Source organism: Dermacentor albipictus, chromosome 2, assembly GCF_038994185.2.
Source record: "Dermacentor albipictus isolate Rhodes 1998 colony chromosome 2, USDA_Dalb.pri_finalv2, whole genome shotgun sequence".
In the NCBI taxonomy this organism is placed as follows: domain Eukaryota; kingdom Metazoa; phylum Arthropoda; class Arachnida; order Ixodida; family Ixodidae; genus Dermacentor; species Dermacentor albipictus.
In genome coordinates this window covers 145,648,649-145,671,753 of record NC_091822.1, presented here as the reverse complement: position 1 = coordinate 145,671,753, position 23,105 = coordinate 145,648,649, and the positions used below count along the sequence as shown (strand labels likewise).

General features: G+C 47.6%; 1 protein-coding gene across 2 annotated transcripts in view; it reads left to right on the top strand.

Moving 5' to 3' along the window:
• Positions 1-23,105, top strand: part of LOC135904691 (smoothelin-like) — a 53,720-nt gene that overhangs the window by 18,290 nt on the left and 12,325 nt on the right. Inside the window, exons 2-8 of one of the 2 annotated variants that reach the window (XM_065435615.1) lie at positions 9,198-9,279; positions 9,778-9,853; positions 11,919-12,074; positions 12,675-12,860; positions 14,101-14,190; positions 18,009-18,230; positions 20,271-21,188. In XM_065435615.1, the coding sequence (XP_065291687.1) occupies positions 9,214-9,279; positions 9,778-9,853; positions 11,919-12,074; positions 12,675-12,860; positions 14,101-14,190; positions 18,009-18,230; positions 20,271-20,377 (903 nt within the window). In that variant the 5' untranslated portion in view covers positions 9,198-9,213 and the 3' untranslated portion in view covers positions 20,378-21,188. Of the gene's footprint in view, positions 1-9,197; positions 9,280-9,777; positions 9,854-11,918; positions 12,075-12,674; positions 12,861-14,100; positions 14,191-18,008; positions 18,231-20,270; positions 21,189-23,105 lie in introns of those variants that run through there. The other variant, XM_065435614.1, reaches the window with a different exon arrangement.

Sequence of the window (23,105 nt, the reverse complement as noted above, 5' to 3'; positions counted from 1 at the left end):
AAAGAAAGAAAGAAAGAAAGAAAGAAAGAAAGAAAGAAAGAAAGAAAGAAAGAAAGAAAGAAAGAAAGAAAGAAAGAAGATGTAGAGGCCTTTTTGGAGGATCTAGGAGACGGGTACGCCAACGTCGAAACTGTGGGGAGAGAGAGAGAGAGAGAGAGAGATGCGGGGTGCAGCCGCAGTTTATTCATAGTAAAAGGACGGGCCGGCCAGCGTTTTGGGACAGAGGTGCGCTGACAGCCGCCGAGAAGGCAGGTGTCGGACGCCTTTCGTACTAACCTAACCACACGTGGGCGACACACTCGGCCTCCCATTTGGCAGCGCACACGCCAAAACTGCACAACAAAGCACCTCTTGTGCGGCGAAGCTTTCTTTAGCTATTTCCCCGTGGTTTGGCGTCGTTGGGTCGATCGGTCGGTTTCTCGCCTCGATGGCTCGACCCAAGCCGTCGGTCATTGAATAGATTACGTGCACGATGGCGACGGCTGAATAACCTTGCTAATCTGAGTCCCGTGCAAGCTAGCGCTTTAAAAAGCTTGGCACACCCGCCGTGGTCGTTTTGTGGTTATGGTTTTGTGCTGGTAAGCACGGGATCGCAGGCTCCAATCCCGGCCACGGCAGCCGCATTTCGGTGGGGGCGAAATGCGATAACAGCGGTGTACTTAGTAGATTTAGGTGCACTTGACGAACCCCTGGTGGTCCAAATTATTCCGGAGTCACTCATTACGGCGAGCCTCACGATCAGATCGTGGTTTTGGCACGCAAAACTCCATATTTAATTTTAATATTTAGGCTTGGGGCTTGTGTCGCGATGCACACCAAGAAAATAAAGTTCAAAAAGTGACAGCGCGCCATTTTCTTTCATCATTCCCCTGAAGGCAGCAAGTGACATTACGCGACGTTGCAGCACCTTCGAGATCGGCTGAGGTCGACGGCAGAAATGACGCGTTGCGTGTTGTACAATGCGTGACGAGAACGAGACAGTGTTGACGACGAAGTTCAGGCACAGTCACCCGCCTCGCTGTACCACGCACGCTGGACTTTGAGGTGCAGCCGTGCCACATTGGCACGAAACAGCGACGCGTCGTCTATACAAGACGAGAAAAAAATAAAGCACGAATGCGAGCGCAGTGAGCTACGAAACCGGAATATTTATTCAATTCTCTCGAGTCTGTTCAAAACCGTGGCAGCGCGTTTCATCGCCAAGGATTGCTGTGGGCATTCTAGCGTTACTGCTACGAAGAAATCACTATCACCCCCTTCTCTTCAAATCAAGAAGGACGATAGCCCTGCTTTGCTTACTCCACAAACATCACTCACAATCAACGCGCAATTACTTTTCCACTTTTCCGGCTATTTCGCGCATCTCGCTGTTTATATCCACCTACAAGTTTCTGAACGTTTGTTATGCCGCGCAATCGCTTTAGTAAATCTGTGTCGTCTCGGGCAATAGCAGCAGGAACGCACTTCCAAATCACATTGTTGAAATGAATAACCTGGAACCTTTTAGAGAATAATTTTGAAGAAATGATTCCGTAGTGTAGTCACGCGTACATGCTGTTTCATTTGTATACCACGTGACTTAGCTGTTGCCATCCTTGTTTCTTGCCTGCTATTCACATGTATACATACGTTCGCAGTTCTTTACCGAGAGTTTCGTTGAGCTATGCGCGTTTCTGATCGCCCAGAGTGTCGTTGTTGTTGTTCCTCGTTTGTTTGACGTTAAACGACTTATGTTCTGTTTCCTCTATGTTTTTTTTTACCCCCCCCCCCCCACTTCAAGTAATCCTTGATTTGGAGCCTGTGAGGTATGTGTATAAATAAAAAAGAAGTATACCGTATGCACCGGCTAACGTATAGCCAAGCTGTCCAGCAAACAAAAATACTTCAAAACACGGTGCAGGAAACAATTATAAGACCTACGCTGTTCATGTCGTCAGCCGAAGATCACAGGTCTTGAAACTGTATTTTGGACCACATGTCCTCTTATGCTTTTTTTTTCTTGAACTAGCTGAGACACCCTCTATAAGCTACACTTACTTCGACAATCACCTCCGATGGTCTGCGTGGAATGTTGTAGCATTCAGGAATGTGTATTCCTAGCGCATTGGAGCGACCGAAAGCCCTGCTTGAGATCATGGCGGCTGGGTAAAGCGAGCAAGCTGTTTCCCTGTGACTGTCCCCGTTACAATGTGCCGAGAAGAGCGCTCTCGACCGGGCTTGACAAAGTAGACGATCATCCCTTGACGGAGGAGAGCAATTTTGTGGCAATGGTCTGCACGTTGTCCGGCAGATAAAGCTTTAAATGCATTGATCCGACACTTGAGGACTTGTCCACTGAGTGACCGACTGCGAAAGTTTTAGCGCGCGTTGCATCGCTTTAATGTGTGCATTTTTCTCACTCACTTTTTCATTCTGTCTCTCCTTTAGTCACCGTTTGTTTCTTTTACCCCCTTTCCCCAGCACAAGGTAGCCGGCCGGTATTTACACTGACGAACCTCCCCGTCTTTCCTTCCCCTTGTTGCAATGTGAACAAACCAGCAAAAACCAGAGAATGAATAACGCAAGGAGGAGAGCAGAAATATTTCTTCACTGAAAAAAAGACGGTTTACTTTCAGATGAACGTTCTCGCTGTGAAGAAGGCCTCTATTGACTAGGTCCATGCTTCCTCTACTTTTTTTTTACCACGCCCTCAACTTCCGTAAAGGTCCACGCCTAAAATGTTCAGTCATCCATGCAGGAAATAAGCTGCGGCGCGAATTTTCGAAAAAGTGACGCGCCTCTTCTTTTTTGTTAAGACATACAAGCTTATGCAATTGAGCCACAAAAGAGACGGCTATCACGCAAGCATCGAAATATACCTCAGCGTCTAAAAAAAATTGCAAAAGAAAAAGAATAACGGCACATCCAAGCGCTTATTGAAATGTACGTTAAGCGAAACTTTCTTGAAACGTTTTAATCAAATGTTGTGCGCATTTAAGACAGCCACGACGCATGCAATTTTATTTTACATTCACCTACGTTTACCTCTAATTTCATATGTTATCTATCGTTTGCTTTCAACTGCAGTTGTTTGCTAACGCCCGGCTTTAAATATTCTGTTTAAAACTAAAATACCATAAGCAGGAATAAAATAAAGGAATCACGGAACTAAAACATCCTATAGTTCAAGCATAGCCCGTCGTTCTTCACATGTTGTCGGAGAGCACGATGCATCTGCAAACGAGGAATGTTTAATCTCACCACAGACTACCCGAAGATCTGTTCAGCACACGCGATACTATCACTTTAAGGTCAACCATAATGGCAGTTTTAAGAAGGGGCATGAAGGTGCGCGTTTCAGAACATCAGGTGGTCAAAATTATTCCGGAGTCCCTCACTACGGCGTGTCTTATGATCATGTTGTGGTTGCTGGCACGTAAAAATTTTGAATTTCTTTATTTATATGCCACAATAAAACCACATCACTACAGATACGGCTTGTATTTCGGTGACAGCGGCATGAAGTTGACGCATAGGATTTTATGGCGCAAGGATGAGCAATGACCAAAAAGCGCTGAGAAATGGTACAATATAATCGATTGTGCGGTCAATGACGAAGGGTACATGCGACATGGAAGTGACAGTGGCAAATCAGCGTTATGTGTTCAGAAGGACAGGTTCTTTTTTTTTTTTTTTTGAAGTTAAGTGCGATAAATTTCGACCGCATGGTCAAAATTATTTAAGAGAAAACGTAGTCAAAGTTTCTTATTTTCTTTTTTATTACGTCAGTTTGCCTTACGGCATCAAAAATCAAAGTTTCTGCAATGCTCTCCACCGTAAACTTCAACACTCAAGTGGGCAGTTAACGTGCCCCACCGTGCGCTACTGCCGTTTGATTTGAGGCTGTGCGCTAAAGTATGAAGCGATAATCGAAGCTTTATTGAACTTTCTCGCGTCATCCTTATTGATGGTTTTGTTACTGCATGCATGTGATGCCATTTTCTTCGAATATGAAGTCAAGCTTTATTTATATCTTTTTGATCAGAAAAATATATATGTACATAGCACTCACCTCCCCTTCCGAAGCTCTGCAAAGGCAGTAGCGTAGACACATATATATAGGGTGTCGCACCTAACATTATTAGACAGGCTGTTCAACGAGAAAGAGGAGATTAAAAATAAACTTTGCAAGATACTATCTTAAGACCTACGGTGCTACCTCTGTTACTTCTACCTCTGACAACTGAACGCCATAGGTTTTATAATTGTATTTTGTACTGCGTCTCTTAATATTCCGTTTCGTTGAACAGATTGGCTATAACGTTAGCTGGGACAGATGGTATTCCGAACGAATAGTCCCAGAAACAGGGCCTGCCCTCACAAAGCAGGTCATATTCTAAGCCGAGTCGTAACAGCGAGCACCGGCTTATCGGGATAATGAACCCGTAGTATTACCAATGACGCTCAACCGAATGTAATCTTTGCCCCAAAAACAAAAAACAAGGAAACTTTCTGAATTCGCTCCCAAAACCAGAAATAGCACGGTGCTGGCCAACGTCAAGAGAAAATCGCCGAACAGCCAACCGGCCTACATGCGCTGACTCGCAACGCTGCTCGTTGTAGCCCGGAGAGGCTACAATTGTCGGCGAAAGTGCTGTCATGACTGCATTAGTAAAAATAGACACAGCAAGTTGCATCAGCGACGTTCTACTCAACATTGTTGCACTATGGGTACTCGCGCCATGACCACTGTAACCTGATAGCCAAGAGGTCTGGTTGAAAATTACGCCGGTCGCCTTCCTACTACGTGAGCTTGCGAAACAACGAGACGAAACAGAGCGGGAAAAAAATGGAATGGAGGGCAGAAGAACCTACAGCGCACAGTGCTGAACCAACAGGCCTACATTTTTTTTCTATTTGGACTTAAGTATATCATGGCACAAACGACACACGTGCTTTGGCAGGCATGCGGGCATCTGACAGGCGTCCACCAATAGAAGCCTCGATCAGTGTAGTCCGCCGGGGGGGGGGGGGGGGGGGGGGTGCGGAGGCGTAGGAAAGGTCGGGAGGCTAGCAATACTTTGTCCATTCTGGTACGCTATACGTGATGAGGGGGTATGGGGAAGTGAAAGAGAAAGAAAGAGAGAGAGAGAGAAGACGTGAGTCCCAGAGCATTCACACGCACTAAACAAGGTGCAGCTTGCGCGTATATCAAATGGTGTGCGCGCAACAGCCGCGGATGAGTGTGAGACGATCTCGCGCGGCAGCGGAAAAGGACTTGACGCAACGAGGCGCGCTTCTATTTCTGGCCGCTGGTGGTGCTCCTTCTTTCTTTTGACACCTGACGCTCCAGCCTTATGCGCAGCACAAATCTCGGAAACACAGTTTAGCAAAGGCCGAAAACAAGGGCAGGGATTGTGTGCACCACGGAGGTCGGAAAGCTTCGGGAGAGGCCCCGGCGAACACGCCAGGCCTGGTTGCGCCACAGCAAGTCTGAGGAAGTGGAATGTTTTTTTTTTTTAAGCAAGGATTTGTTTGCGAACCCTCGCGGATCTAACTTGCTGACCACGGTTGTTGGGTGCTGCTGCTGCTGCGGTCTTGTCCAGTAGCCCCCTCGCGGGACAGCGCTCATATAACAAATCGGTGTATATATGCATACATATCTGTGCGCGAAAATTACATTGCCACCTCCTTGGCCGGCTCGGGACTTCAGCGGGCAGTTGAAGTAGGAGCATTCGCTACGCGTTTCTCTCCATTTCCACAAGAGTAGAACGGACATTCTACTCTTTCTCTCAGGAAAACGGAGTACAAATAACTTTCCACTATCTTGTTCCTAACGGAGTAAACACAACATTTCACTCCATGCGACGTTTCCCGAGAGTAAAACAATGCTTTGAAGAGTGCACGACCCTTCTACTCTTAACATACTCTGCCCGTATTTAGAATGTACGCCTACTAATGACCGGCTCTGTTCTGTGCAGAACTACGCACTGAAAGCGGTACTTAAATATCCTCACTGCAAGAAACATAGGCCCTCGAGTGCGTAATTCCTTTATTAAAGCGAAGCTCTTTATGCTTTCTTTCTCGAGGTCGGGCTCGTCTGCTTGGTCGGTTTCTCGGCGAGTAAGGCGAGCACATCCAGAAAACAGTGAATTATAGTAAACTTGGCCGACTTAATGGTGTAATAAATACTTGGCCGTTGCCGGATGCAGCGCAATTCTCAGTCGCGTGGTTCACGTGGGTCGCGTGGTGGAGGTCCTGCCGCGCAGGTGCGCAGCCGCTATGCTGCGAAACGCCGTGTCAAAGATGGAAAGTTGCATAGTCTTAAATCAACTTTCTAAAGCTGGTACAACGCGACATGGAAAGGAAGAAACAAAGAAAGAAAACAAGAAAGGTTTCTTCCTTTTCATGTTGCGCTGTACCAGTTTTAGAATGCAATACCAACTCGCCCAGTCCTCAACCCTAGTGAAATTATAGTAACTGCTCCACGAAAGTTTCGCTTCGCATAGATTCCAACATGTGCATCGCATCTGCCCAACTTGTTTTTTTTTTTTTGCGAGGAAGCTATGGCGTAAACAGCAACGTAACCACACTTCCGTAGGTGATTCGCCTCACCGTGTGGGGCTAGCCCACGGTCGCTTCTGTGAGGCCTGTCATCGAGGTCGTGCTTGCACCGCGCCCAAAACTCAGCGATTGCCGAATATCCTGGCAACGCTGGGAACGCTGACAACGCTCTACGCACGCACAACTACGGAAGAACTTTCACTTTGTCGCCACCTCTTTGGAAATGCCGGTGACTCGACGCTACACAAATCCCACATTCGCCATGGCCCGGCGTGACAGTGCGGTAGAGGCGAGACAAACCAATGGACTCACAAGAACACACGTGACGGTAATGATAGTAGGCAGAGTAGAAAGACGGTGGTCCCAGCAAGTTGCGCAAGTCGTCCCGTTCGGGCCTCAAAAGAGTTGCATCACGACTTCCGCTCAGTTTGTTTCCTTCATACTTGCGGTGCATAAACAACCAGCGGCCCTAGATGCGGCACCGAGCTGAATACGTGCAAGTGCTGTAACAGTGCCTTTCCGCGAGCATCTAAGCACGCACACAGGCCCTGAACTGAGATTGCCGTATATATGAAGCAGATTCTACGCGTGGCTTCGCAAATAGAATCTTTTTTCTGTATAGAAGTTGGGTTGTGGGAATGAACAACTAGCGCCTCTAGCGACCGCGAGCCATTAACGACCACTGAAGCGCTGTCTTTCGCGAACGGACGAGACCTGGAATTGGCGGCGGTAGTGACGATGGTTACACCTTTATTCCGCGACCACAAAGAACGTAATTCCGGCTTGTTCTGGCGTCACATAGCGAACTACATTCAATTTAGTGTCGTGTCGTGCGGTGCCGTAGAGTCCCTTTTGCATCGCACGATAGCTGGCTCATGATGCCGGCTAGAATGTATATAGTCCTCGTGGTTGCCGTCTGGAACGGACGCACCACGACATGCACTTCTGCCACCGTGACAACGGTTGATTACGCCTGCAGACGCAGGCCACACTTGGCCACACTTAGAAAGCGTTGGAAGAAGGGCCGCGTTCCTTGCGGTGCGGTGCTCCACATTCTTTAGCAATTTTACAGAAGCTTCGAGAACGCGAGACCCAGCGGTTGGAGCCACGCCCTGGCGTGACGCCAGTCACGTGCCTTTCCGTGGAGTTGACAGCAAACAACAAACACCACGGGTTGATCACTGGTTCGAATCCTGCCAAGAAACAAGGAGCGCCAGGAAACAAAGGAAACGGGTTTCGTCCGACCTCACGCTTTTGACGCAACGCCGTGCGCGCATTTCCAACGTGAAACATTTACTGTAACATGCCGACTCTTCAAAGCACTGAAGTGGGTTCGAGGGAAATGTTTGTGGTGACTGAGCCAGAGTTGCGCTGAGTTTTCTGAGCTTTTGCAACTGTTCGCGCGCGCTACGGGCTCTCAATAAATACCGCGATCATCAAACTCAAGCATGGCTTCCCAACATAACTCGGGTGCGCTGCACAACGTTCGCCCGCACTGCGGGCACCAGTTTCTTTTTTTCTTTTTTTTCTTTTTTTACAGTACTCTTAAGCCCAGACCACACGTACGCTCGCGAACGCGCGCAAGCTCGCGTCCGCGCGCCTAGTGCCTTGAGCGCCTCGCGAGTAATGGTGGTTTGCATCCACAAAGACGCGCGACAGCGCGCGCTCACTGGGCTCACTCACAGGCGCCTTGGTAGGCACCGCTTCGTACTTTGTTATCGATAGTGTTTCAAAATGCTTCGATATCTATAAACTTAATTGTTATATTTTTATAGCTGCTAGATCAGCGCATAAAGGGAAGAAGAACCACTTTCTTGCATGATATAAATCTGCTTCACGGAAAGTTGAACCTTCCGCGCCGTAGGTGCGTAGCCAGGCGCGCAGACGCGAGGCAACCCAAGCGCGCGATAACAAGGAGGAGCTGTTCCCCGCGCTCACGCCGCGTTTCGACGCGTACGAGCCATGTCGCACCATCTGCGCATGCGTGGGCGCGTGAACGCGAGCTTGCGCGCGTCCGCAAGCGTACGTGTGGTCCGGGCTTTAGGGCCCAGAAGGGCGTTACAGAGGGGGTGGATACACAAATAAAAAAATACAACACGTTCAAACAAATATTAGTATTTAGATGATAAACTCAAAACATAATCAGTTACTGCAATCTTGAAAGCTGATGCCTCCTCGATGCAGGCGATGGAGGGAAGGGGGGGGGGGCGGTTCCACTAGGCACTGGTTTTTGGTTGAAATGAATCAGAGAAGACATTTGTGCGACAAAAAGGAATGAACACTTTAAACCGATGATCAACACGCGACGACGTGTACGAAGGCTCTGAAATGAGGTATTGTTTAAGCGAGTTATTTTGGTAAAACATTTTTTGAAGTTGCTTTAACGCACCCCAGAGAAACTTAAATATAGGGGTACTCACTTCTACATGCGTGTGTTCGTACGTCGGTCGCCGAGACACGAGCGCGATATTACATCTTGCTGTATTTCTACATCTATTCCATCCGTCAATCACTTCCCCTTACCTTTCCCCCAGTGCAGGGTACAAAACCGGAAACTCTTCCGGTTAACCTCCTTGCCTGTCCCACTCCATTTCTCTGTCTCTCCATATCTATCGACTGCATATCTATACCTACCCGCTTTACTCTTCTTGCAGAGACAAAGAAGCAATAATGGCACGGGTAGTGAAAGGCATCAACATCGACAGTCTTGATGACGAGTTCAAGTTGATGGAAATCGTGAGTGAAGCTTCTTTCATTATTTTTTTTTACTCCCTTGGCAGTCACTATGGAACAAGTATAATTCGAAGCTAATACAGAATAATGTAACTTTAGATTTTGAAACATTCACTAATACCACTATTTTCTTTTCAACGGTGCCGCCTCTCCGGTGCTTGTACAATTTCCCATGCACAAGACACTCTTCTGTAGTTTTGCGAATTATCAATTACGTACTGCTCGAATTATATGAAAGTATGCATTTTCTGAGCAAAACCAAATTAACGTGCCCAGGCGGTCTTTCATTTTGCCGTAAATAAAACAAATGAATAACGAAGACGAAAAATAACACACTCACGCAATAAAAGACTGGCAGATGTGAAGGGCATTCACAGTCGCTTACGCACAGTTGTTTAGAAATCGAAGACAGAATTAAGCTTGGAAACGTTTTAAGCACAGGCTTCTCCCGCACCCACTGGGTATGTACCCCAATGTTTTCTATGCTCTTCCACCGCCCAGCTTGACTCAACGGAGGACTTCGAAGAGCGTAAGGTGGTGCGTTCCAGGCTTCAGGAAGTGAAGGCCGTAAACAAAGGTGAGCTCTGAGATGATGGTGACAATCTTGTCTACACCCTATCAAAGCAATATTTTTTAATTCGTCTCCCGTAATCTTCCGGCGCCAGGTGGCTAGAAATTATTCATTGCCTGTGAAATGGCAAGTACCTATTTTTCGTGAGCTTTCGTGCAATTTTTTTATGAAAGGGCTTCAAAATTGTCGTGTGAAATTACCTTCTAGTCTTTTTCCTTCTTCCATCCCTTCACGCGTTCCCCTTTAAAAGTGCGAACACTTACTATGCAAACACTGGTGTTTTCTTTTCTTTTATTATTTTTTATTCCCTTTCGTTCACGACACGTTACTGAAACACATGTTTTATCGCCAGATGGTCAAGGACCATATAGTCGATCAAATCCTTTCTCTATGAGAAGTCAAACCAAGCACCCTGTTGTTTTGGTACTTGAAAACCCTATAGAACATGGCTCTGCGCTTTTGTTTTCCCGTACTGCTTTTCATTTCTTTTTTTTCACACTATGCTTCAGAAACGTTATTCCGGTTGCGAAAAGCCAGCACAATGTAACAAAAGTGTCCCTTCCTCTTGAAAATGCTTTCGTACCCCTGCAACATAAAATCTCACGTCCCTCATTTCACCCTTGTCGCAGCTGCCGAGGACAGGCATTAGGTAAGCCACGTGGGGTACGGCGTTGTGATGATGTCAAGGCGATGTTGTACTAACCATTATTTTCCAAGTATAACTGACGGCATGAGAGAGAGAGAGAAAGAAGTTTAATGACACGAAATGCCGAGAGGTCGGCCTGAGGTATATTCCTCTAGCCAGCTACTCGGCATTGGGGGAAGGGGAAGAGGAAAAGAAAGAGGGAAGAAAGGGGTGCATGATGTGTGACGATGACGATAGAAGGAAGATGTAGAACATATGGCAAGCAGTTTGGCATGCCCAAAGTCCGCAGTCCAGGCCCGTAATTTTTAAAAAGTTCAGTAATGCCTTGATGGCCTTGAAACTAGACTGAGCGTCTGGCCAAGAGCCTAAAATAACATCCTCCGACAACGGTGCGCTGTCGAGCATGCATTTTACAAAAAGTCTACACGCGACTATATACTCACGCATCGCACATGTGTAACCGGAGCGGTTACTCCCAAAATGACGACCGTGGTTTCCACATTCGTTGTCACGAGTGTTCGTGAATGGCTTTGTGAGTTCGGCTGCTACAGGTCGCCTTTCATAGTCATTACTTCTGTACCACGAAATTGTATTATCTTGTTTCCTTTTACATTATCTCTTTTCTTGTAATCGTAAATGCGCAGAGAATGCCAGAGCGAGCATGGAGGTCGTATTAACAGGCTCTGGTACAACATTGCCGCCGACGAAGCGACCGCGGTCAGTAGCACTAGCACCAGCCGGCTGCGCCATTGAAAAAAAAATGTAGCTCACTAACCATCAGATCATGAATGAACATCGTGTCAGAGTATGTTGTATACGACATGTGCGACGGCATAGTTTTCGACGCTTATCTACGCCGCAGCCAAAGGCGTAGTGGTGGAATAAAACGCTTCGACAGCATGTCGCCCCAGGCATCTCCCGCAATATTCTGTCAAAAAACACTCACTGACAGAGATAATGTCAAAGCTCATCAATCAATATTTGTACGAACAGGTTCTCTCGGGATCTCGGTCGGGTCCTTTTGTCTCCGGCGTGTTACAATAAATGCTACAATGTCAAATTATTGCACGACAGTGGTCTGTATCCTGGAGGTCTTTGAAGTTTTCCGCTGTTCGTGTTCATTCATGCCATCGTTTTCGTGCTCATAATCAACACTTCCATCTCTTTCACTTTCCACTCCCATTTCTCTTCCCTCGCGCTCGAGCAGCGTGTCAGAACTTTGATTCAGGCCGACCTCGCAGCTCTTTTTATTTTAATGAGTAAATTTATCCGGGTCTCTAGTGCGTAGATGTGCTGCATCGAGTAACTTACTTCATGCTGACGGAATCACTCGACGCTAAGCTACCGCGAGTGATAATGCTGATGGAGTGGCCAGCCCTTTCTTTCTCTCACTGCTGATTCCTCTCCCTCCCTCCTTGTGGACAGCCAAGCGGGAAGCCCTGGTTCGCAACCGTGAGCAGGAGCGTGAGAACGCCATTCGCCAACGGCAGCAGGAAGCCGCTGAGCAAAAGCAGCGCACACTCGCCATGTACGACAAGATGGCCAAGACCGGCAAGCTGGACACCACGCTGTACAGGGAAGGTCGGTATCTATCTATCTATCTATCTATCTATCTATCTATCTATCTATCTATCTATCTATCTATCTATCTATCTATCTATCTATCTATCTATCTATCTATCTATCTATCTATCTATCTATCTATCTATCTATCTATCTATCTATCTATCTATCTATCTATCTATCTATCTAAACTAACTATCTATGTATCTATCTGTCTATCTATCTATCTATCTATCTATCTATCTATCTATCTATCTATCTATCTATCTATCTATCTATCTATCTATGTATCTATCTATTCCACATGTGATTTTTAAAATTTTCATGCCGCTAAAAAACACCCTACATGTTTCCGTGGCAGTCTCTCAGAAGCGTAGAGGGGGGAAAATGAGAAAAAAGAAGCCGGGGCCTTAACGGGTCAATGTCAACGCCCCTTGACTGGGGAGCATATGCGGAACATAGCAGTCGCGGCAACGGTAGCGGCTACGGACGCTGGCGCAGTCCGCAGCCGGCCACTCGACCACTCTATAGACGAGTGTGATTCCGACTGTGCACGTTCGCGTTCGTTCGCACGAAAACCTTCACGGCGCGGCACACGTTCGACGTTTGTTTGCGCAGGCGTGGAGTCTCAGGAGGACGACGAGTCGGACAAGGTGGACCTCGTGGAGGACGCCATCAAGCAGCGGCAGCGGGAGGCCGACCTGCGCAAGAAGCGCATCCTGGCCGCCTACGACGCGGCGGCCAAGTCCGGCCCCGCCGGCGTAGTCAAGACCGTGGACTTCGACTCCTTCAAGAAGGCTGACGGTGCGTCACGCTCACGACGTGCCGTCGCCGGGCGCGTTCGTGCAGGCATGCGAAGACGAAGGACGCGTGACGTACAAAGAAGGAAAAGAAAGACGCGAGGCGGTTTTGATTATTGATGCGGACTATGGGGGACGATATGACGATCGATCACGTTATTTTAGTATGCCACAATTTCTCATAATTAAGAAAAAAACTAGTTTAGAAGGACCATTTCGCCGTATTTGCATTGAACCATTCCATTCCTTATATATTTTTTTTTCTTTAGGAAGCCTCCTCTGTAGAGCATTGTCTTAAGGATGCATTGAAGTAATCGGGAAATTTCTGCTTGTTATGACGACTACCTGGCTACATTCTTAAAAAATTCTGTTATCTTACTCTTCCTTTGGTGTTATGAAGTTTTTTTCATTATACTTTCTTAGACTTGACTAGTCAGCTTTCTGAACCACCCTAGTCCAGAAAACTTCAGAAAAATAGAAAACCATTTTTATCGTGTACGGGCAGAGGCGGATCACCCTAAAGGAAGAGGGGGGGGGGGGGGGGTCCTCAGTCGCAACCCGTAGGCACTGACGAATATGGAGTGAAACTCCCATGTCGCGCGCAAGCTGCGTCCGCGCTTGGTTGTGATAGTAAAACATTGATTTAGGCGAGTTGGTCCATAATCGGTTAAAACGTATACTTTGTGTGACTTTCCAAAACTTTCCCGCACTTCGTCAAATTCGAACTGTCACCCGCAGGTCAGCCTAAATTAAAGACAGACTGATAAATGAGGGCTCTAACCTGAATAGTGCGGTAGAAGAAGAAAACATGTCATTGGTACACCAAGGTGACGTTAAAGTTCTTTTGACGTGTACCAGCGAGCCTATATGCGACGCTTCACAGACGTCTCGGCGATTCCTTCGATAAGCTGAAAGGTGCTTAATGACTCGACGAACTTAGTATGCAATTAGCGTTCTCTCGCTGTAGAACACAGGAACGCATACACTAACGACACTTCGGTTGTTGCCTCACCAAACACGGCGCATGGAGGATATCATCTGCGGAAGTCACAGTTAAGCTAAAGTTAAACCCGACAAGCTGTGCCATTAGGAACTAAATAGGAAGCAACATTAAAACGTTCGATTTTGCGCCAACGCAACACCAGTGCGAAATTTTTTCATAGAAATATTATGCGAGCCGGATGCTTTTGAAACATTTGACGCCTGTGGCGTACCGGAGCAACATGGTTACCGAACTTCCACAGTGTCAACGTTCGAAGCCCCCAAGCCCACCGGTATTGCCACAGGCTCGTCGACGTTCTGCGCAGCTGGCGGAGTGCCAAAGATCGTCAAAGGTCAGTACTTCTTACCGACGTGTTTCTTTCATTTCTTTTGTATGTTCATGTGTAGGAGTTGGTGCCTGTTATCCTGGCTAGCAAGTCGCCTTTGAGAGCGTGCGAATAGCGCATGCAAACAGTATTTGCCAAAAGCATATGGCGAACGATCACGTAGCATATATCCGGGTAGCGTAGGTGCGTAGCCTAGTAACTTGCAGAATTCGAATACCTTGTGTGAATACAGAGCATGCCAAATAGCGTAGCATTCCAGTCGGTAATGCACGCACGCACTAGCGTCAAAGCTTGCAGTAGCCGCAGGAAATAAACTTTGCCACACGCCAAGCTCCCCAGTTCTTTCCTTACACTTTTCAATCAGAGAATAATTTCAGTCGATTAAGAGTAATAACCACAAACATTAGCCTGTCTTGAAGCGTCGTGATAGGATTCTGACAGGTTTATGTATGCTGCGTTTCTTTTAAGTCCTTGTTGACAATAGCATGCCTTATTTCTGAATTTAGCTATAGCTAGGTGCGATTCTAAATGGCATAGAAGAAGATTGATACGCGTTTCACAAATTGTATTCGTGATCTACTACTACAGATTGCGATCTCCATAGGCTACAGTAACTGTCTAAACTAATCCTTGACCTAGAAGCATGTAGTCACCGGCGTATAGATTCGGTTTTACGGAGTACCGTTCTGGGCTCATATTCACAAAGAGCTCTTGTGATATAATTGTTCGTAAGAGAAAACGTCAGCCAGCCCTGATGCTGTACCTATTTTTAGCGAAGGCGGCTGGTCACTGATAAATAACACTTATGAACGAAAAGCTTTGCGAATTCGGCCCCTGGCAGGCTGCTACTTCGAGGTTATCGGCGCTGCGGAGGACTACCCTGTTCACTTGAGCAAGGCTAGCTCGTGTCTTTGAGTGCCAGAAGCAGCTGGACATCGTTCTGTTGAGCTTTAGGCACAGACTGCAATGAGAAAAGCCAGCCGTGGCTCAGTGGGTAGGACACCCGGCTCGATTGCGGCAGGTGCATGATTCGATCCCCACTGCCAGGCAACGTACCGGTTACAAGAGGCGCTCCGGCCAAGCATCCGGCTTTGCAGGCGTGCGCTGCTTGGGATAGAGTGGTTCGTGCAGATCGCTTTGCACGCGGTGCAAGAACCGAGAAAAACAAAACACTAAACAACTCAGAAGAGGCCGACTAGAATAAATATAACAATACACAGAAGTGCCAGAATCGAAAGTACGTTACTAAGAAGTCGTTAGGAGTGTCGGCGCTCAATACTACAAGAAAGACAGTCTTCTGGATTGTTTTCTTGTACCTTTATAGTTTCCAGAGTAGCACAGAAGCCTCGCCCCACGTTTAGGCGACCATTCTCTCCGCGAAAATAGGTGGTTGGGGTACTTTCGGTAAATGCGTACTGCGTCAGCAAAAGTGAAGCAATAGGAATCGATCACTTGATTCAAGGTGCTGGCATACTCCGGTGGTAGACGGTGTTTGTCAAAGATAAGTTTGGAAGGAAATGAAACAGTAACAATGTTCAAGAATGCAGTTCGTCTGCCCGTTTTCTCTGAATGCCTAACAGAAATCGGGATGGTCAGACGTAACGTGGTGAGGTGCAAATCAACCCAGAATTGTGAATAAGTTTCGTGTACTTTTCACTCCAAAGCAGGCGAGCCCGGACCGTGTTTTTTTTTTTTTTTAAGTTCACACATTATTTCTTTCTCCTATACATGAAGGGGCCTTAACGACAAGAAGAACGGTGAACAAACTCTGAGACAAGAAATATTACGCAGCGTAGCACTTTTCATCCAAGCTAAGTACTCTGGGGTAGTCCCGGATACGAACCCCGGCTAACTGGTCCCGGTCAGTCCGGCGCTCTGCTTCTCCGTCTTTCTTTGTGTAGATGTCCCTGCTCTTTTTTATGTCAATGTCCCTTTCTTCTGCTCGGCGCGTAGGCTGAGTGGACGTCAGTTCCTACTGTCTCAGCACGTCACAGCAAATGAAGAAACGACCTGATGCGGAGATTTACTAGAAACACGTCATGAATAAAATGTGAAGCTGTGGCTGATATCCAAATGAGACATAAGTCTACAGAGTGAAGGAGACCTGATGTGATACAGTGGCCGAACAAGGAATGTCTCAGGCTGATGTTGAAGATTTAACAAGGGGACCGGTCTTTTAGCAGAACTCTTGTCTACATCAGACAAACAACTGACAACAACTTTCCTGACAAAGACGCCATCGTCGAGACGTTGGCTCCAGCCTGAAGTATCCTTTGTTCGACCGCTGTTTGCAGCAGACGCAGCTAAATACACCGGCCCTGTATAGGAGTCTGGTAGAATTCGCTGCTACTATTGAAACAACTGGTTCAATTGCAAAAGAGTACGCATTTGGGCTGGTTGGTTCATGATTACGAGCAATAAAAACAGCGCTAAACGACGGGACAAGTGAAGGGACACAGACATCGCGGTTTTATCGCGGTATTGCTCCTGTATCCTCACTTCGGACAATTTTCTTGCTGCTGCACCCGATGTCTCCCGTCTTATATGTGCCGACGAATACTTTTGACAAAGTTGAAATGAAAAATCTTTTGATGTGTTCTACAGAAAATAGGGAAATAAAAAGCTCTAGAGGGGTTCCCTAGGAGCTCCAGCCCGTAAGGCCCGCGCACGACAACCTGTTGTTCCGATATCGCAGTTGGCACAAAGCGCACCAGACCTTTCGCTTGTCCTTGTAGCGACGCAAGCGCCGCTGCCCAGCTCTCTCGTCGGCCGTCACTGTTTCATTTTTTTTTCTCTTCCCAGCATGCCTCTTTCTGGACACCTCGCGAGCATGATCACCCCGCATGGATGTTGTGCCCATCTGTTGGTGCTCCTGTCATGCGGCCTTGTTGTGTCTGCGTGTTTTTGAGCGCCGCTTTGACAATGTTTCTTTACTTTTTTTTTGCATCGTTTGTCTCTCTTTGCGCGCAACAGCTCTTTTCATTCCCTAAGGCTGCATATTACCTAGCAAACCTTTACTGTAGTTTTAGTTTTTAGCGTAGAATCAAATTAACAACTTTGTTAATCTGCAGATTGGTCCACACGAACGGACGTTTGGTCTCAACTTTTCTTCTTTTCTTGTTCCAGCTTATAGTAGCGTGTCGTAGAATTTTTGTAGTGACAAACTTACCCCGGTACTCGTTCTAGTAGGTTGGAGAAAATGGCGACGTCTCAAAAGATTCACAGTATTGTAGTTAAGTCGCTCCAGAGACCAGCAGTCGCGGGATACCAGAAGCTGCTGACTTAGCACCGAACTAGCCCCACAAGAGTACTCGAGCCCCACTGAAAGCTGCAAGGCAATACGCGCTTGAGGGATGAGACTCGTTGGTGCAGTCTTTCTTACCTGTCGGTTCATATGAAGATGCCAACTTAAAACACGCAAGACGAAATGTAGGCAGAGACATGCAGAACGACACTGAAAGCCAAAACACTTCTCAATTTCGCTCTTCTAGCCCGCTTATTAGGGTCTATCGGAAATTTCGCTCAAGGTAGCTCAAGGTAACTCAAGGTAACTCAAGGTAACTCAAGGTAACTCAAGGCCCCGCAACACCTTTTAAAAGGAGATTACGTTATTTCGAGGTTACCCAAACAAGGTGCTGGTAGTTGTCCTTCTCGATCTGCTGCAGCTTCGTGCTGCGGTCACCCGGATTTCAATCTCCTGTTTCGTTATTCAAACACGCGCCTGACTAAAGACTCCACGAGGGTCGTAGAAAGTGCACGACTTGGCATTGTCTAAGGAACGAGGGAGCACAGGTGTAAATCCTAGCGGTGGTCGTCGTCTCCAGCGGTGCCGGTGACTCCGCCCGCGGCGGGCGCCCCAGCGTGGCGCCAGATGTCGCTGACGGGCGACGAGGAGCCCGAGATGGACGCCGTGCAGCGCGGCATCCGGCAGAGGCAGCGCGAAGCCGAGGAGCGCAAGCGGCGCATCCTGGCCGCGTACCAGGTGGCGGCGCGCAGCGGTGCCGGACCCAAGACCGTCTGCCTCGAGGAGTACACCAACCTGCAAGGTACGCATGCCCTGAGGGTAAGCACTCGCGCATACGCGATGCGAAGGCATAGAACTGTGAACATGAACAGCCACCATCGCGATGCGGCCTTGTTGGTATGCCATCTCATTATGTAGTGCAGCGCAAGCAAAACGATGACGCCACAAAAGCGCCTGAACACGCAGACGCGGCCATTAACTACCGACAGCAGTGTTTATTTCCAAGTACCGTGACGTACCTTTTGCATCACGCGTCAGAGAGCACGCGTGTAAGCGTGAACACTTATACAAAAGAACATGCAAGTGCTCGCACTTGTCGCTTGTCACTTGTCAAATAAATAATTAAAATTATTGCCCATGAGCTCAGGTTAAGCACCGAGTTTAGTATTTTATTCTTCTTTCCTTTCTTCTTGCTCTTTGTTCAGTCGCACAAGTGTTTGCAATTTGACGCCTATTCAGTGACAAAGAAGATTGCTCTTGGAAGATAGTGCGACGTATTTGTGTTCGTGTGGTGTTTTCCATATCTCGTTTTGTTTGCGCTACGGTATAGCAGTCCAAGATGAACAACCACTGCCAGTGGCGTGCGCGAGCTGAAAACAGGGGCTGAAACGCTGTCTTATCCGCCATGGTTGCTCAGTGGCTATGGTGTTGGGCTGCTGAGCACGAGGTCGCGGGATCGAATCCCAGCCACGGCGGCCGCATTTCGATGGGGGCGAAATGCGAAGACACCCGTGTACTTAGATTTAGGTGCACCTTAAAGAACCCCAGGTGGTCGAAATTTCCGGAGTCCTCCACTACGGCGTGCCTCATAATCAGAAAGTAGTTTTGGCACGTAAAACCCATAATTTAATTTAATTTTAAACGCCGTCTTTTGAGAACGCACGTTCGCACCATGGCACTGGCGCGCGACAAACTAAAGGCCTGAAGACAATACAACCCTTCGCTTATGAATGTCAGTTGAGTTCGCAAAATGTTTCAGCCAGCATTACGACTCGATCCCATATGCGTCGATCGAGATGGAAGAAGAAAAAAAAAGCTTACTTATAGCTCGTAATCGCGCGAACCATCGTAAGGCCTCGTATTTAATTTGCAACTCCACACACGATAAACAAGAATGTTGTCACTAAAATTTGAGAGCCAGTGGAAATGGGCGTCCGACTGCTTGCTCGCAGACACCCGGATGTTCGTCATCTGAGACGCGCGAGTCAGGCTTCGCGGCATAAGCACTAACATTGTAAGAAAGCCTTCTTTCTGGGGGAATTGAAACTGGAAATATCGGCTACTGCAATTCCGGTTGGTCTCCCGTCTCTCTTCTTTCCGGGTAAACAAGAGCACCGAAACCTGTAAGTTAAGTAATACACACACTTCTGAGCATTCCGGATCAAATGTGGCTGTTTTTGGCGAGAGGGCCTTTTTCCCGCACCTACTTTTTCCTATCCTTTCGCGGTGATCCGGTACATTCGTGCAAGCTCAGAGACGTGCCCTTCGCTCCATGCTGAGCGTAAATTAAATTATGGATTTAATGTCACAGGGTTGCACGTTGGGTTATGAGGCGCTTCGCATTGGAGGGCTCCGGATTCGTTTTAACCTCTCGTGGTTCTTTATCATCGTGCTGCCAGTGCGCGGTACCACGAGCGTTTTTGCATTCCGCCACCGTAGAAATGCGGCCGCCGCAGCGGGGTTCGCACCCACGACCTCGCCTCCAGCAGCGCAACGCCATATGCAATAAGATACCGACCGCGGCAGGTGATACTGAGCTTGAAAGTGAGCAGACGACGATAACAGAGGGAACGACAGGCAGCATAGGGTCATCGCACATCCACACGACTGCGCTTTTGATTGGCTTACGCCAGCTGCAGCTTTTAATACAGTTCCAAGTTGTCACGTAACTGAGTGTAAGTGATCTTACAGATCCTACGGCTCTTCGTTAAAAGAAAAAGAACGAACAACCACTTTACTCAACACCATCAAAATGTTGATCAAAGCATTTCTTCTCTTTTTTCTCCTCCTCTCCCCTACCGGCGTGGTCGCAATGGTCATCACCTGACCGGCTGCCGCGCAGTGCCTGAAGACGTGACATTCGAGAACCCGTACAGCTGCACGACGGGATTCAAGGGCGGCATCGCGTCTGTCAAGACGCCGCAGCAGCAGCGGGCGGGAGCCCGGTAACTGCGTCACTGCCCTCCTCTCCCCTTTCAACCTTCGTCACCCTTTCCCTCGCTTTTGAGTCACCCCGTCAGCGCCCTCACGTGGGCGATCCGAATAAGCAAGACGCCCCCGACGATGGCAACGGCCACAGTTTGGCGAAACGAAAAGAAGGCAACACAGCAGAGCAACGCCGTTTTTTTTTCTTTCTTTGTGCTCCCCATAGCTCGACGTAAGCGAAGCGTACCGACAACGAAATGCTCATAACCCTCCAGACCGGCTAGCGAAGATCTCATTACCTCTTGTGCCGAAGAAACATCAAAGTACTAACTGCTGTGAACGCCCTCAACACTTCTGGACGGACGGTCAAGCGACGTGTGCGAAGTGTGAATGTTATGTTTCTGTTGCGCTGGCGTCACGCGCGCTTTGTCACTGGCCGTTAGACGCCATCGCGCATGGACTCGGGACAACTCGGCCGGCCCACTCAGTCTTTCGTGACTGTACGCAAACGTTGGATACCTGTTGCTCCAACGGTTGAGCCACGCGGTGGGGCAACTGAGGCCTTTTATTACCCGTGAGTCCAATCGCGATTGCGTTCAAGGGCTTTTGAGTTTGCCCGCGTGACGCCCCTATTGTTTTTGTTGCTTGTTGTGATTTTTATTGCTATTGTTGTTTACAATACTTGTTTCACAAAAACGTACTTCTCTGTCAAGCTGGAGCACGAACTTCGTCAGTAGACAGAAGACGATACAACAAATTGTTAAGTGTTGAACCACAATATTTACATTCTTTCTTGTTTTTAAATTTTAGCTCAATAAAGCAGATGTATAACTTATTTCATGGAAAATCTGGGTCTGCATTCCCCTTTTTTCTTCCTTTTCTTTCACGTTGCGAACGTGCACAAAGTGAGTATCGCGCGCGCTCGAGTAGGCCATTTTATAGGGTTCACCTACTTTAGGTAAGCTAACACCAGTTAATGTTGGCTTCAACCCGCTGTAAATGGTCAAAAAATACGATGAAACAGCTGTCCATGACAGTTTCTTACTATCTAGTTGCAAAGAATGATGAAAAAAGAAGTGTTTTTGAGTCAGTACATTCATTGCTAGACTATATTTCTTTATACTTTTGTCTCACTGTGACAAGTGAATGTACAGTTCCCGCCTAAGAGCAGCCAAAGCATAAATAAATGAAAGATCCTACTAATAAATAAAAGTTCGCCCCACTGGTATATGTGCGGGTATTACGAGTAAATGACCGTATTGGTTTTAGATGCCAGCCGTTACTGGTATTGCTGTTAAACATGAAGCGTACATAATTATCTGAAGTACAAAAGGAGCACATGCCATAATATGAGAGTGATTGATTGATTGATTGATTCATTCATTCATTCATTCATTCATTCATTCATTCATTCATTCATTCATTAGAGACATGTGCTTCATGATACGCCATTTAACTTCAGAGTGGAAAGGGTTAAGGCTCAAATTAGTAGAAAAATAAACTCCAGAGAAATTACTCGAGGAATGCTGACGGGTATGGAAAAAGCAAAAAAAAGAAACAAATAGTGGATGACCTAAGGGCACACTGATTCAAGTCCAAGTTGAAGGTTCAAAGATGAAGCTAAGAAATTTGCAGGCTCGAGGCGCCTGGCTGTCTGCACCTGACAGGTAGTCATCGAGATAAACACGTGTCTCACAGAGGATTCGGTTCAGTTCGTATTTGACGGTGACGACGTTGATTTGCAAAGATGGTGACAATGAAAGCTCCGGGATGAACAGTCCCTGATATACACTGGTGCACGAGGAGTCTGTTTCTGGCATTTAGTGCACAGAAATCCCAAGTCCCGGGAACGGTGAACAACGGCCTCTGCGGACGCCGTCGTCTCGGCACCGATGCGGAGCGAAGCCCCTCGGTTCCCCACGAGCAGGTGAGCACGCTGTCTGCGCTCCGCAGACGAGAGTCGAAACCCCGCTAACCCGCTGCTATTCTTCGCTCTCACATTGCCGTGTTGTCTCTCTGCGCGCTGCCTGTGTGCGGTTTCTTTTGACGTCACTAACCCGGTCCTGCGTCGGCCGAGTACCGCTGTGCGTTAACGCTGCTTCTTGGTTTCGATGCTTCCCGTCATGGCCGCCTTTTTACCACGTGCTCCCTGTCGGAGACGCGTCGGAAGGAGCGGGGACTTTTTTTTTTTTCGTCACACTGTCGCGCATGACGTGAATCGAAGGCATCATTCGCTACAAGGACAAGTAGTAGGGAATAGTTAATCACTCGTGCGGCGACAGAGATAACAGATGTCAGTCCGTGACGTTCACTCTTTCTATGCCCCGCTTTCTTGCTTACGTATAGTTCGTCACCCGATACCTGAAGCAACGTTTCATTCTTTCGTGCACAGAACCATCCTAAACGCTCACAAGAGCTCACAACGGAATCGGCCAGTTCATAGAAAAGCTCGCGGAGGGCTCACAAAGTACTTACGAAGGGCTCATGAAGGACTCGTACAAGTGCTCACATAGAAAGGCTCACTACAGGTTCATACATCATTCGTAGAAAGGATAGCGACGAGTTCATAAAGGAATTACAAAGCAATCATAAAGCACTCACGTCAAGGCTCATGGAGGGCGCATAAGGAACTACCGAAGAGCTTATAAACGGCTTTTGTAAATGTTCTCGGAGGGCTCATGGAGGGCTCGTAAAGGACTCGGGAAGAGCTTCTAATGGCTCGTGGAACGGAGGACTGGTAAAAAACCTCATA